Source organism: Phytophthora sojae (genome assembly GCF_000149755.1).
Source record: "Phytophthora sojae unplaced genomic scaffold PHYSOscaffold_8, whole genome shotgun sequence".
Taxonomy (NCBI): Eukaryota; Oomycota; class Peronosporomycetes; order Peronosporales; family Peronosporaceae; genus Phytophthora; species Phytophthora sojae.
The window spans coordinates 2900844-2915216 of record NW_009258122.1 but is presented as its reverse complement, the minus strand read 5'-3'; the positions used below and the strand labels follow the sequence as shown (position 1 = coordinate 2915216).

At 56.6% G+C, this 14373-nt stretch overlaps 6 protein-coding genes across 6 annotated transcripts; 2 read left to right on the top strand and 4 right to left on the bottom strand.

Annotated features, from left to right (window-relative positions):
- Nucleotides 1-386: 386 nt before the first annotated feature.
- Nucleotides 387-3794, bottom strand: PHYSODRAFT_548868 (hypothetical protein). The gene is made up of 6 exons (XM_009535696.1): nt 3691-3794; nt 2730-3537; nt 1951-2121; nt 1781-1907; nt 1664-1713; nt 387-1609 (listed from the first exon to the last, which is right to left on the bottom strand). The coding sequence occupies exons 1-6, from the start codon at nt 3780-3782 to the stop codon at nt 470-472; spliced, it is 2388 nt and encodes a 795-aa protein (XP_009533991.1). The 5' UTR covers nt 3783-3794; the 3' UTR covers nt 387-469.
- A 76-nt stretch (nt 3795-3870) lies between these two features.
- Nucleotides 3871-4758, top strand: PHYSODRAFT_337972 (hypothetical protein; the record flags this gene model as incomplete). Its single annotated transcript, XM_009535695.1, has 3 exons — nt 3871-3893; nt 3993-4512; nt 4588-4758. 3 exons carry the CDS (start codon nt 3871-3873, stop codon nt 4756-4758), a joined length of 714 nt encoding a protein of 237 aa, XP_009533990.1.
- Nucleotides 4759-9217: 4459 nt separating this feature from the next.
- PHYSODRAFT_520572 (hypothetical protein) lies at nt 9218-9646 on the bottom strand (the record flags this gene model as incomplete). The annotated part of the gene is made up of 1 exon (XM_009535694.1): nt 9218-9646. A coding segment is annotated over one exon (429 nt), but the record flags the coding sequence as incomplete, so codon positions are not given.
- A 311-nt stretch (nt 9647-9957) lies between these two features.
- Nucleotides 9958-10683, bottom strand: PHYSODRAFT_518438 (hypothetical protein; the record flags this gene model as incomplete). The annotated part of the gene is made up of 1 exon (XM_009535693.1): nt 9958-10683. A coding segment is annotated over one exon (726 nt), but the record flags the coding sequence as incomplete, so codon positions are not given.
- A 769-nt stretch (nt 10684-11452) lies between these two features.
- PHYSODRAFT_261523 (hypothetical protein) lies at nt 11453-12409 on the top strand (the record flags this gene model as incomplete). Its single annotated transcript, XM_009535692.1, has 3 exons — nt 11453-11654; nt 11723-12335; nt 12400-12409. The coding sequence occupies 3 exons, from the start codon at nt 11453-11455 to the stop codon at nt 12407-12409; spliced, it is 825 nt and encodes a 274-aa protein (XP_009533987.1).
- Nucleotides 12410-12947: 538 nt separating this feature from the next.
- On the bottom strand, nt 12948-13696 carry PHYSODRAFT_304813 (hypothetical protein; the record flags this gene model as incomplete). Its single annotated transcript, XM_009535691.1, has 2 exons — nt 12948-13463; nt 13523-13696. 2 exons carry the CDS (start codon nt 13694-13696, stop codon nt 12948-12950), a joined length of 690 nt encoding a protein of 229 aa, XP_009533986.1.
- Nucleotides 13697-14373: the final 677 nt, after the last annotated feature.

The window sequence follows — 14373 nt, the reverse complement described above, 5'->3', positions numbered from 1 at the left end:
AACGCGTTTTGTTGGCGTAGGCGATCGCATGTGCCTTAGAGACGGGCTGGAGGTAGAAGTTCCGCCATGGTAGGGGCTGTAGCGAGGAGAACGTCGCAACCCAGAGCCGGAACGGATCCCCTGCGCACTACGCGTGGTTACTTGCGGCGATTTAAAGTTGTCACTTGATGCTGGTGTCGCTTGCCGACTGGAAATAGGCGCTGGGGAGGCGTTCGGCAGGTTCGCAGGCAAAGATGCAGTTTCAGGAGCGCCGTCGGGTGGCATGGTGTTCATGGAGGGGGATGTCTTGCAGTGAGGGAGATTTACAGAGGGAGGGAAGAGGGAAGATCGCACATCAAGTTCGAGGTACTGACTTTTAGACACTTTTGGACATTTTGGACACTTCTAAAGTATTTAGAACGTTTTAGACGTTTTGGACGTTCTTTACTCGTCCAATTCAAAACCATCACTAATTGTTGCTGTAGAGTTGTTATAGTGTGTACTTCTGGTACTTGCGCAGGATCTTCTGCAGCTGGTAGTGCACCTCGCCGACGCTGGGGCGCACTTTCGGGTCCAAGCTGACGCAGGCGTGGCCCAGTTGCACGAGCGCTGCCGGCGCGTTGCCGGAGAACTCGATTCGGACGCGACCCATAGCCACCATTTCCATCAGCGCGGTCTCCGTCACCTTCTCGCCCGACTCGGACGTGATAGTGGCGATCGCGCTCGCGTACGGCGGCTGGTGCGAGTCCAGCTCGGACAGGACGACGCCGAACGAGAAGATGTCGGCGCTCGTGTCGTAGCGCTTGCCCATCATAACCTCGGGCGCCATCCAGCGTCTGGTGCCGACGCCCGCTGTCATCGTGTCCACGGTCCACTTGCGCGAGACGCCAAAGTCCGTGAGCTTCGCGTCCCAGTCGTCCGACAGCAGGATGTTCATGGACTTGAGGTCGCGGTGCAGGATCACGGGGTCGAGCGAGTGCAGGTACGTCAGCGCCTGCGCTACGTGCAGCGCAATCTTGGCCTTGTCGACGTCGAATCCTTGCGCGCGATGCTCCACGCGGTCAAACCGTCTGAGCAGCGAGAACAAGTCGCCGCCCGGCATGAATTCGGAGACTGCGCTGAGATCGCTGGGGGCGTCCCACGCCACGCCAACGAACCGCACGATGCGAGGGTGCTCCACCGTCGCCATCAGCTTGATCTCCGAGAGGAAGATGTTGATCTGACGCATGTCCTTTCTCTTCTCGTCCAGCAGCACCTTGATGGCGACGCACTCTCCGCGGTACAGACCATGGTACACCGCGCCGTGTCCTCCTTCGTTGATCAACTCCTTGTGGATAAGTTTCTCCATCGGGATACGCGCTGCCATGATGGCCTCGTCCTCCCACAAGCTCGAGCTTGACTTGGTCGACTTCTTGGCGGTCACCGAGGCTGCACTGCTTTCGAGACGAAGCGTGGAATCCAGATTCGCAGTGCTGTCGAGGTTCACGGTCCTGTCGAAGTTGTTCAGGTCACTCACCTGGATCGCAGGCGCAGGCGTGAAGCTTTCTAGCACGATGGCGTTCGCCGCGGGAAGGGTGACCGGCGCGACGACATAAGACGCGTCAAATGAGGGCGACCTCGGAGTCTGTTTCTGCCGTCTACGGCGGCGGTACAACCAGAACGCAATCCCCGCGATCAGGAGAACTACTGCTATCGAGCCGGCGACGATGCCGATGACGGTTCCTGTGCTCACACCTGCAACAATTTACAAGGGGTCAGCCTATCTCAAACTCGACACAATGTGAGAACACGAACAGCTTACCGTCGCTACTTTCTTCCAGACTGGTAAGCCCCGAGGACGCATTGCTGTCGCTGGAATGGGAACTAACATTAATGATCACCGTTGTCGAAGCGTTCGCATTCGCGGAGGCCGAAGCCGGCGCTGAAGTCTCAGCAATTCCACTGGAGCTCGAGCTAGAAGCTGGAGTCGACGTCGACTCCGCTGCGGTCACTGCAGTCGTCACTGAGGTTGTACTTGTCGGCGTCGACGTCTCTATCGTGGAAGCGGATGAAGTGACGGTCGCCGCTGCGGTAGTCGCCACTGGAGCGGAAGTAGCCACTTCGGGTGCGGCTGTCGGAGCCCTTGTCGTTGGTGACGGCGTCCTTGTCGTCGGTGATGGAGTACGCGTAGTCGGTGATGGAGTTCTCGTGGTCGCTGTCGGTGTCCTAGTGGTGGGCGTCGGCGTCCTAGTGGTGGGTGCCGGCGTGCTCGATGTACCGGTCAAGGTATCGGCCGTGCCTGTGATGATGCCTGCCGCCGTGTCGAGGAGTGACATGGTGCTGCTACAATACTATGGATGAGCTCGGATACTCTTCCTGGCGATACCTGCGAAGATCCTGTGTGAGGCTTCCTGCGCGTTCCGAACTGGCCAACAAGCAGGAAGGGGGAGGCCGTGCACTTCCCGACGCCAGGACAGAAGCGACATTGGAAAGTGCGGGCGGACCGTGTCAACGACATTGAGAGCGGTCCGATTTGCTTCAAAGTATTGAGGTCTATGCACGGCCAACATCCTCAGCAACATTTCGGCCTGCATGGGAGCGCCGCACGCCCCTGTGCTACGTTTGATCAGCATGGTGGCGCTTTCGGTGGCTTTGAGCGCGCGCGAGAAAGTTTCAGTGGGTGATGCCAACTCGAACGAGATTGAACTAGAGTACGATGGCTTTCCCAGCTACAGCTAGCTACAAGTACAACACTCATCTCGCTTCTACACAGTGTACAGCTCGTACGACTGCAAGATGAGCTGCAGTCGGTAGTGCACTTCGCTAGCGCTGGGTCGAGCCAATGGGTCAAAGCTCACGCAAGCGCGGCCGAGCTCAACGAGCTCCGTCGGCGCGTTCGCTGAGAAGTTGATTGTCACTCGCCCCATTGCCACGAGCTGCAGCAACGCTGCGTCGGGAGTTCGCTGTCTGCTGTTGTCTACCCGGGCTACTGCGTACGGGCGCAAGTGCGAGTCCAATTCGGACAGCACGATGCCGAACGAGAAGATGTCGGCGCTCGTGTCGTATCGGTCGCCCAGCATGACCTCGGGTGCCATCCACAGCGACGTCCCGACCGCATCCGTCATGCTCGTGAAGCTGTAGTTGCGAGCAACGCCGAAGTCCGACACTTTGGCGTTCATTGAGGACGTCAATAGGATGTTCCTGGACTTCAGGTCACGATGCAGCACCTTCGGGTCGAGTGAGTGCAGATACGTCAACGCCTGAGCGGTTTGGAGGGCGATCCGGGCCTTGTCGAGGTCGAACCCTCGAGGCCGCTGTTCTTGCGTGAACCGGTCAAGCAGAGAGCGTAGGTCACCCCCTTCCATGAACTCCATCACTGCGGACAGATCCGAGAGCGAGTCCCAAGCCACAGCAATGAACTGCACAATGCACGGGTGGTCGATCGTTGCCATCATCTTGATCTCAGCCAGGAAGGCGTCGATCTGGTCGAGGTCCTTCCGCTTCTCAGGGAGAAGCACTTTGATCGCCACGGGCTGTTCACGGTAGAGCCCGCGGTAAACTTCCCCGTAGCCGCCAGAACTCAACAGCTTCGTCGTCGTAAGCTTTTCCATCGGGACGCGCATTGCTGCGATCAACTCGTCGTCCCACAAACCAGAGCGTCTGGGCCCTTCAGACGTGGAATCTTTGTCGCTGTTTAGCCGCGCAGTGTCAAACTGGCCGAAAGACACCGACGTTGACGACGTCTCGAATCGCTCGGTGCCTCGAGTGTTGAACACCGGGATGTCCCCTGTTGCCCCCAACCGGACGTGGCTGGCAGAGCTCATCAGATGCCGCCGAGACCGACGGAAACACCAGATTCCAAGGAGCACGCAGAGTAGGAGGGCTGCCAGTGCAGCGAGCACGAAGACAATTATGCTGCCAGTGCTGATGCCCGTGTCTGCGGTGACTCCAACACCAGCTTCATCACCTCCTTGACTGCTTGATCCAGTGGAGTTGCCAAGGGAGACGTTAGTTTGGCTCTGCTCCTGGCTCAGTTGGGTAGAGCTTGACCCGCTCAAACCTGAAGCAGACAGACTGGCGCTGTTGCTGGTGGTTCTAGAGCTGTCGACTGCATTGACTGAGGAGGAAGAAGTCGATGGCGCTGCTGTCGTCTCGGTTGGGGTCGCGGTGATAAGTGAAGACGCTGAATTGGAGACGCTCGAACTACCAGCGCTGGAATCACTGGTTGAATCCGCCGCCGTCATCGCTGGTGATGAAGAGGCTGGTGATGGAGTGGCTGTCGAGGAAGTAGGAGCGGGTGTGGAGCTTGAAGGCGTGGAAGTGGTCGCCGCAGGCGCAGAAGTGCTAGTGCTGGAGGGCGTGGATGTCGTTGGCGCTGGAGCGAACGTACTGGGACTCGTGGATGGAGATGCAGTCGACGACATTGTCTTGCTAGACGAAGTGTCTTTTGTGGTGGTGGTGGTTGTTCCGGTCAACGCGCTCGTGGTGGTCTCGACTGTGCCGGTTACCGCCCCCACCACAGACCCGATGAGGGATTCCTTCATTTCTCCAACGGTTTGCGAAGTACTTACTTGGCACTAGCCGACGGGCTAGTAAGCCATTTCGCCAAACTTTCGCGTGGGCACGCAGTCTAAGCGAGACTGCGTGCCCACGCGAAAGTTTGGCGAAATGGCTCCTACTGGTCGCAGTAGCATCATGGAGAGACGAGGCCAGAGCCCATTTTCGAGTCGATGCGCTTGCACGTTGTTCAAGCACCAGACCACACGACCTCAGTTTGCCTCGTCTTCAGTGATCACGTGACGAGTCCTCACGTGGCGTCGACGGCAGCGGAGACCGAGAACAAAAATTCGACGATCGTTCGCGATCGAAAGCCTCATGCGGACAGGTCAACGTGCACGGAGTTGTGGGCGAGGAGGGCCACAAATGCTGGGGGCGTCGAGTTGGTCCGAAACACTCACGCTGCTCTAAGACTTATCTGTCAATTGCGTACTGTGCATCGGTGGATACTCAGACCCGACGGCGCGGGCGAAACTCAATGTTCTGGTCCGACCAACCGCAACCAATTCGATCATTCTGAGCGAGCACTATCCCCAGCAATACAAACCAAACGCACCAAGAGAGTTTTACACAAGCTGCTGGCTCCGGTCTGCTGGAAAATTATCTTCTTAAAACGTGGCACTCTCGTACGAGTTCATAATGAGCTGCACTTTGTACAGCACTTCGCCTGCCGTGGGTCTTGCTTCAGGATCCAGGTCCACACATGCGTGGGCCAGTTCAATCAGTTCTTGAGGCGCGTGAGGGGAAAACTCGATCCTGAGCAGCCCCACGGACACCAACTGAAGCAACGCTGTGTCCGGGATCAAACGCCCCGAGTCCGTCTCCTTCGTGGCCGCGTACGGCAGCAGATGCGAGTCCAATTCCGACAAAACGACGCCAAACGAGAAGATGTCGGCGCTGGTGCCGTACCGTTCGCCCATCATAACCTCAGGGGCCATCCACAGGCACGTCCCGACTCCAGCCGTCATGGTCTGATCGCTGCTCTCCCGAGATACGCCAAAGTCGGTGATCTTCGCCTCGAGACCCGACGTTAGTAAAATGTTCTTGGACTTGAGGTCGCGGTGAAGCACTTGCGGATCAAGCGAGTGGAGATACGTCAGCGAGTGTGCGACTTGCAGCGCGATGCGAGCCTTGTCGTAGGCGAAGCCGTGTGGACGGTGCTCTTCGTACTCGGCGTGGTTGAGGAACGAGCGGAGGTCGCCTCCGTCCATGTACTCGGCTACGCAGCACAGATCCGCGAGCGAGTCCCAAGCCACGCCGATCAGCCGCACGATTCGAGGGTGGTCCATCGCCGCCATGAGCTTGATTTCGGCCAGGAACGCGTTGATTTGGCGTAAGGTTTTCCTCTGCTCGGGGAGCAGCGTCTTGATAGCGACGGGCTCTCCTCGATACGAACCGTGGTAGACCATGCCATAGCCTCCGCGGTTCAGCAGCTTCCCCCTCGTAATTTTCTCGATCGGAATGCGCATGGCTGTGATGGTCTCGTCCTCCCACATATCTCCTGATTCCGCTGTGAGGAAGTTCGTTCCTCCAACTTCTCGTTCGTGGTGCTGGCCTCCAGTGAATGGACCTGTCGAGGAAGTGTCGAGACGAGAGTTGACAGTGTCCACCGACATGTTAACCTTCGGGTTCTTGTTGATGTGGCGTTGGAACGGTGGGGACAGCGAGTCGTTCGTCTCCTCGCTATCGCTTCGCTTACGGCGCCAAGCAACAAGCCCCATGATCAGTAACACCGCAGCGACTGATGCAAGGATAATGGCAGCGACCATCCACGTATTCACACCTGTGGGTAAAGTGCAGCAAAGCAAGCACGGTCAGACAGATAAAGCTCCAACCAGAGCTGACAGCAACGCGTACCTTGTGAACCAGTCTGTCCTTCGGCGTCTTGACTCGCAGCTAGGCCGTGACTGTTTAGTGAGCCGCCGCTGCCGCTACCCCAGCTACCGATGCTGGTGTCAATGCTGCCGGATACGGACTCGGTTGTAGTAAGATCTGTATCTGCAGACGACGAAAGGGACAATGAGTTGTCATTCGTATCGTTCGCTTCAATCGTTGGCACGGGGGTCTCCGGTGCTTCAGTTCCGGTCGATCCGCTGCTGGAGATGGAAGATTCGGGTTCAAGCGTGGGTTCTGGTGTACTCGATGGCGTCGGGGACGGAGTGGGTTCTTCTGTCGTAGGCTCGGGCGTTCTAGTCACGGGTTTCCTCGTGGTTGGTGCTGGCGTCCTGGTTGTGGGGGTCGGTGCTCTAGTCGTGGGGGTGGGCGCTTCAGTCGTGGGTGTTGGCGCTACAGCTACCGGGGAGGGTGCGACTACCGGTACTGGTGCTGGTGCACTGGTAGGCGCTGGAGCGGTGGTCTCTGTGGTGCCACCGTTTTCGCCGCCGCCGCCAAGAACTGTGTTCAGAATCGACCCGATAAGGCCCTGGAGCCTTCGCGGCTGCTCCAACGGAGCCGCTCCCGTCTAGAAGCACACACAAAGCGAAACGGTTCAGCATTCAGCTTGCACAGTACAGCAAGTCTTTCATCGCGCTGTTCGCGTACCATTTCGAGCGCTGCGATAATGTCACTGCTGTGCAATGGGAGACTGAGCTATTGATCCGGACAATAGACCGAGTGCCATAAGGTACAGGTCAACATGGTGGTCTTATCCCCTAGCTGCTGGTGTCTGACGCCATGACATTATCAAAAAGTGCCTGCCCCAGATGGCAGCACACCGACGATCGTATCACCCCACAGCCGGCATGGTCATCAAAGGCTAACGCAGTACATGTATAGATATGATGAGGAAATGACGTGCATTTGACTGCTTCATGCGAATCTATCTGCCTTCGAGTAGCTGAACAATCTGCTGCGCCGTAAGACGCCTGGCTGGGTCATGCTGACAACAGGCTTCAGCGAGGTGTCGGATGAAGTTAGGGCACTCAGCGCTGAAGCTCGGTCGCAGTCGTCCTTCCTTCACTTGTTTCAGGATCTCTGCCTGCTCCATGTGAATCCCGTTGGGCGACAGAGCGTCAAAGTAGGGCGTCTGGCACGTGTCCAGCTCACTGAGCAGCACGCCGAACGAGTAAATGTCGGCGGCGGGGGAGTACGCACCACCGTCGAGCACTTCGGGCGCCATCCAGTAGGCCAGGCGGGATTTCTGCTTGGCTCCGATCGATGGGTTCGTCTCGGTTGAGCCGCAACTCGCTACTTTGGCCTCTAGCTCGTCCGTCAGAAGCACGTTCTTGGCACAGAGCTCGTGATGGATGAAGGCGGGCGTTTGCTTGTGCAGATACGCCAGCGCTCGAGCGATCCCACCCGCGATCTTGGTCTTCTGCGGCGTCCAGGTGCTCAATTCAGCCGCGTTCCGGTCCAAGAACGCCCTCAGAGTCCCCTGTGGGTGGAACTCGACCACCATGGAGAGATCGTTGGCCGAGGTCCAACCAGCCCCGACGAATTGCACCAGGTTCTTGTGACCGGTGTGAGCACGGTTCTGGATCTCAAAGGCGAGACTCTCCACTGCTGCGATGTTGACGCTCGAGCTGGGAGCGAGTCGTTTGATCATAACGTGCTGTCCGTCGTAGCTGCCAACGCACGAGTCCGTCTGCAGAGTGGTCATGGGGAGCTGTCGCTCGACATGGAGCTGGTTGAGTTGAATGCGGCTGCGTTCGACGGTCGGATCCCTTGCCAGTACTTGCAGTGCGTTGTGGGCACCCATGCCAGCGATTCTTTCGACGTCGCTGGGCGCTGTCATCGGCTTCGAGGGCCTAGCTTTGCTGCGGCGAGGTGCAGTAGCAGCAGCAGTAGCAACACCAGCGGCCTCGGAACCAATCGAGCGGCCTTTCGCTTCATTCGGAGTTGGGCCTGGAGCTGGTGGATGGTAGTTCCCCTGAACTTGTGAAGGAGAAGCTCGGATTCCCTGCTCTTGGTTCCGGTAGTCGCTTTCGTAGCACGGCGGCAGCGTGACTAAAGGAACTGAGCGCCGACTTCCACCGTAGTGTGACTGTCCTCTCTCAGTGCTCGGATTCGACCAAACGTCTTCAGACGCACGCATGGTTGCCCCGGATTGTTGGAAAGGGTCCTCGTAGTCGGAGCTCTGTTGCGTGGACACCTTTGGTGCGTGGTTGTCGAAGTGCCTTCCAGTGGGCGACGTCATCTGATTGAACGCCACCATCGGGGACCCTCCATCGTTCGCGTTGTCGGGCTTCTTTCGTCGCGTGAACACGAATAATCCTACCAGCACAGCGACCAGCAGAAGACCGATGGAGCCACCAACTGCTCCGCCCAGCAACGCGACGTTACGACCCGCGTTGCCTTCGGCTGGAGCTTTGGACGACGATGAGTCGGCTGTCCGTGAATTTGTGCCGCTGGCAGGCGTCGAATTACTTGACGTGGATCCTGAACCGCTGGCCCCCGCGGCGTACGATCCCATCCACGAGGTGACCCAGTCCGACGGAGTTGGAACCGCCCTCTTGCTGCTGGGGACGTCGTCCGATCCGTAGCACGGGAAGTTGAGGTAGCCGTAGGTTTCCGTGCTAGGACAGTCGCCATATTTCCGTTCCGAATTGGTATTGACCGTGTGCACCGCGTACACCTTGTAGCTCTCGCCTCCGCCCGTCCAAGAGTGCTTCGACAGCTCAATCTCCGGAATGGTAGTGGATTCTCCTCCGATCGACCACGCAGCCAGATTCAGGTTGGCCATATCGAACTCCTCCACGACGCACTTGGCCCCCGTCAGAAACTGAGTGCCCGTACACAGGTGGTTGTTGTGGGCCTTCGTTCCGTCCGGCTGCGTGCAGTTGTAGGCTGTGCACGTAGTGGCCTCGAACTCGTCCAGTGTGAGCGCGAGCTCCGCCATGGAGCGGCCGTCGAGCGTCCAGATCTGCATGATGTCGTTGGTGGGCGTCAGCGCGAAGCCGCTGTCCCAGAGCACCGCTCGCTGCGCGAAGCCGTCCAGGTCGTCGAACGCCACGTTCACATCGCTGAGCCGAGAGGTGATGGTATCCGGTATCGACGAGAGGCTCAGCTTGTCGAGCGAATCTCCGGCCTTGAAGCGCGAGTAAAGCTGCAGAGCGAGGTCGGACGTGCTGCCGTCAAAGGTGAAGGATTGAGTCGGTACCCACGAGTCCTCGAGCGCTCGTCGCAGTCCCATGGTGCAGTTGTACTTGTGCAACTGGTCACAAGTTTTCAACTGATGAAGACGTCGAGTGTAGCTCAGTAGGATGCAACAGCTTCAACGCAACTCTGGCTAGGGAGTTATTCCGTTTCTCTACCGCCTCTGGCGATAGCAACTAGCGTACTGGAGACCTTCAACCGACAGACACGTACAGGTGATATGGTAGGGTATGGCGTGAAACTATCCTTAGTTGTTCAGATGTCGTGCAGTGGTAAAGATGGCTTAACTGGCGTCCTCAGATGGTGCCACATGTGTCTAAGTTGAGCTATTCGGACGCTGAAGGACCCTTATACCTCCAGCAGACGTAGAAGTTGGTCGGCAGTTGGTCTCCGATTCGCATCGTGTTGGTAGCAGCCGACGCCGATCATGCGGATGCGGCGAGGACAGTGCGCGCTGAAGCTCGGACGCAGCGTGCCCTGCATGACCTCGTTCAGCACTTGGATCGGCTTAAGTTTCGTGCCGGCGGGAGACACGGCGTCGTGAAACGGGGCCGTCGCCGTGTCGAGCTCCGTTAGCAACACGCCGAAGGCGAACACGTCCGCCTTGGCAGTGTACGGTCTACCGCACAAAACCTCCGGCGCTGACCAGAACGGAGACGGCCCCGCGACGTGACAGCGGTGACTTTGCTCGTCCAGACACGACGAGTCGAAGCCCGTGAGTTTCGCGCCCATAGTCTCAGTTAGCAGCACGTTGCTCGCTCGTATATCGCGGTGCGCGACGGGGGTCGGCTGGCTGTGAAGGTACGTCAAGGCGCGCGCGATGCTGACGGCCAGGCGATACTTGCTACGCTCCCACGTCAAGTACTCCCCGTAGTGCGTCAAATACGAGAGCAGATCCCCTAGCGGGTAATGCTCCATGATCAGCATTACGTCGGCCACGCTGTTCCACGCCACACCGACCAGTGTGACGATGTTCGGGTGCGAAAGCGTCACGCGCAGCTGGAGCTGGTAGACGAACTCATGCACGTGGAACACGTGCGATCGCTTGGACTTGAGCAGGCGCTTGACCACGATTGCTGGCTCCGGTACTCGCCAAGCCGGACCTCCCTTGAGCGGCTTGTCGCCAGCCTCGAGCGAAGCTTGATGTCCTTGTACGGTATCCGCATCCGAGCCACGCGCCGGTGTGCCGTGTCTTCACCACTCGGTTCGTACGCGGTTTGGATCGTCGTGGGGGTCACGAGCTCGGTCATGTCGTTAGACCGGTGGAGCTGAGAGAACGAGACGGCCACTGCTCGACGGTCTTCGTAGGTCCGTCCAGACTTCTACCACTGCCGATGCATCCAGCAGCAACACGCTCCGCCGAGCAGAAGCAGAACGGCTATACCGATGATCGGCACGAGGAGTCCCATGTTGAAGCTGTTGGTGTCGCTGGACGAGGACGACCCAGTGAACGAGACAGAGCTTGACATTGTGCGGTTGGGGGCGAAAATGAAAGTGGAGGTGCTAGTATCGAGCTCTTGCCGCGGTTCAAGAGTCGACGAGGTCGTTGGACTCCACCGGTAAACACTGTCACCCACCAAGGCTAATTTTCGTTGGTCTCACTTGCCGAGTGCGGTCCACAGGTTTTTGGGAGGGTCACACTGATACAAGTGCTTCGTCGCAAGAGATAGCAATTAACGGCCCACAAAGACTCACGCAAAAAGTAAACTTGAACCAACCCACTCGTTGCTTCCGAACTTTTTTTTTTTTTTTGGGGGGGGGGGGGGGTAAATACTTTTTCAGAGAAAAAAATTTGTTCGTAAAATCAGACTCACTACTACTTACTGCAGAAAGAACCAACGGGATGGAGACGCCTGAAGCTGCCAGGTCTGACCCCAAGTGGGTCGATTGCATGACGTTGGCGTTCCCGCGGGAGTTGCCCATGCAGTACGAGTTCGAGGAGCTGAGGTTCTACGTGCGCGCGTGCTACCCCCATTACTACAACCTCATTACTCGAATGCTCAATTCAAAGAGGGCAAAGGTGGTCACAGTGACTGACAATCCAGGTAAGATCACGTTGGGTGGTCAGCACTTCTTACACGTTAGAATACGCTTACCACATGTAACCATGCAGGCATCGGCAAGTCCTTATTCTACGCTTACTTCTTCCTGCGCTACAGAGCCGAGAACGAGGCTACTTCAATCATCACGATATCGTTCGCAAAAGAAAACAACGCGTCCGTACTGAAGGAGGTGGTCGTCTGGAAAGGTGACAGGGTGGTAGCTGCCACAAGCAACTCACTGGCGATAGGCAACTTGATTGAGAAGGCCGAGAAAGAAGCGAAGTCCAACGTGATTCACCTGTACAATGGCTCGCCTAAAATCGCTGCAGCGAGCGCTCGAGCGGTGTGCTTCACAAGCTCAGACAAATCGTGGTTTGACCACATCAAGAAGAGCCAATACCGGCCAAAACTGTTCATGCCGCTGTGGGATCTTCGGGAGCTTCAAACCGCCGCAAAAGCGCTCCATCTCTCCGTTCTCGGAGGCGACGAGAGTCCCAAAGCGTTAAATCAGGACGAAGTCGAGGTGCGTTTTATTACCTTTGGTGGCATTGTGCGCGAGTATCTGGCCAGCGACCAAGATTTCGTCTACCAACGGCAGCACGATATCGAAAAGATGGTTGGGCAGTTCAACGATGCCGGCATCGCGCGGCGTCTTCTGCAGGATTTGGAATCTGAGATGGTCCTGTATGCACCGCATCCAGACAACCCGAGAAGATACGAGCTAGCGGAACCTCCACACTTTGTGAAGCGGCTGCTAGTGGAAAAGCTCAGCACGATGGATCCAACCACGTTGGACGAGATCATGGGCTTATTTAGGGTCTGGCCACTCGATAATTCCTTCTGCAGTGTGCTGTTTGAAGTTGATGTGCACAAGATTCTCAGCTCTGAGTGGGCGTTCACCGCACGGTTGCTTGGTGACGGCAATCCTCCAACGAATCGGGCATTCGAATGTGCAAAATCAACTTTGCGGCAGCGTGATGCCCCGTTCTGCTATTTCGACAGAGAATTATCGCCCACAGATTTACAGTATGGCCCGTACAAGTCCCGTGGGCGACGAACTTTGTGGCCATTGACTCCTATTGCGCTTGGTTGTGTTGTGGTGGCAAAAAGTTGCGGTCAGGTCAAGATAGATTAAACGGCGGACTCGGAAAACGGTGTTCGTCGCAAAGATAATTACTTAAAACTCTTAGTAGCCAAAGATTGTGGTGTCAAACTCCCTATCTTTCATGTTCCTTTGCCTCACATGACAGGGTCACGTTCAGAAGTGGGCACCGCAGCTCACACACGTCGGCATCACTAGCAGGGCCCGAAACCCCACACGTATTGCGGAATGACGTTCAGGGTATCTGTTAGCCACTTTCGTTGTTGCTGTGTCTCGTCATGCTTATGGAGTAATTCGCGGAGAAATTCAAACGAATCCAGGAGCTCAGATAGTGCGTCGGTCCCCAACGTCTCCACCCCCTCCAGCACATTTCGGAGATCACGGACTGTGTAAATTCCTGCAGCTTTAAGAGCTTTTTCTTGTGTATCGTCGATACCATTCACGTTGCACAAGTCGCCCTCCTCGCTAGATATTTTCACTTCGATCTCTTGGCGTTCGAATTGTTCAGCGACGTCGCTCGGTACCACAAAAACTAGCGCAACGCGCTGTGGTTGCTCGTTCGCTTTCGTTATAAAACCCAGTCGGTCCAGAACAAAAGCAACACCTCTTCCGCTTACCGAGTGTGTAAGGACTGTCGTAATCTGGAAAACCCACAAATGGGCTTCACGGCCAAACTCATCACGTGGCACCAAGCTCGAGGAAGTTTGTAGCTTTGTTGTGGTTATTATTCATGCTTGAAAAGTTCCCGTCAACACTCGGCGGTGCTCACCGTAATCCGCACTGTATACGTTGAAAGTGCCGGTCGAACTGTACCGGCACGGCGGCTGCACTTCTTCACTCCCTCAAACTCCAGCATCAGCCCACACACTACAGGCACGCATACAACGACCCAACCCATGAGCGCCTTTACCAAGTCGAAGCCTTTGCCCAGTGGATACGCCATCCCGAGCCTGGCACTTGGAGTCTACCAATGACTGCTGGGTCTGAAACCTGCAACTTGAGGTTGATGTAGATGGATTGCTTTAGAGTCGACTTGAATTCCATCCATCACATTTGATCTCAATAAAGAGCATCCTCATTTTGCGATTTCTGCCTTCAGTTGCGATGAGGGTGCCGCATATTAGGGACCTCAAGCGCGCGGTTGGACCAGCAGACGCTCGATAACTTGGATGGTATGGTCGAAGATGGTGCCGAGACCCAGGACAACAAAACCGATGAAGCACCGCCGGTCATCGAGCCGGCTCCCACGTGGGTCGAGAGCACGACACTAGAATTCCCAAAGGGACTGCCCATGGAGTTTGTTTACGATCACCCAACGTTCTACGCGCGTGAGTGTTACCCCGCATACTACACAAATATTCTGGGTTTGCTTAGCAGAAGAACAACCGAAGCGGTCACAGTCACCGGAACACCAGGCAAGTATTTTATTTTACTTTATTTTATCTAATTTTTATTTTACCTACACTGGAAGTAAACTAACGCTTTTTTTCCTTGCTGTATCCTGGATAGGAGACGGCAAATCGATGTTCTACGCGTACTTCCTCCTGCGCTACAGCGTCGAGCACCCCTCCGTCACTATCATCACGGCCGCCTTTCATCAGGCTGGAGGTGGCTGGGGCA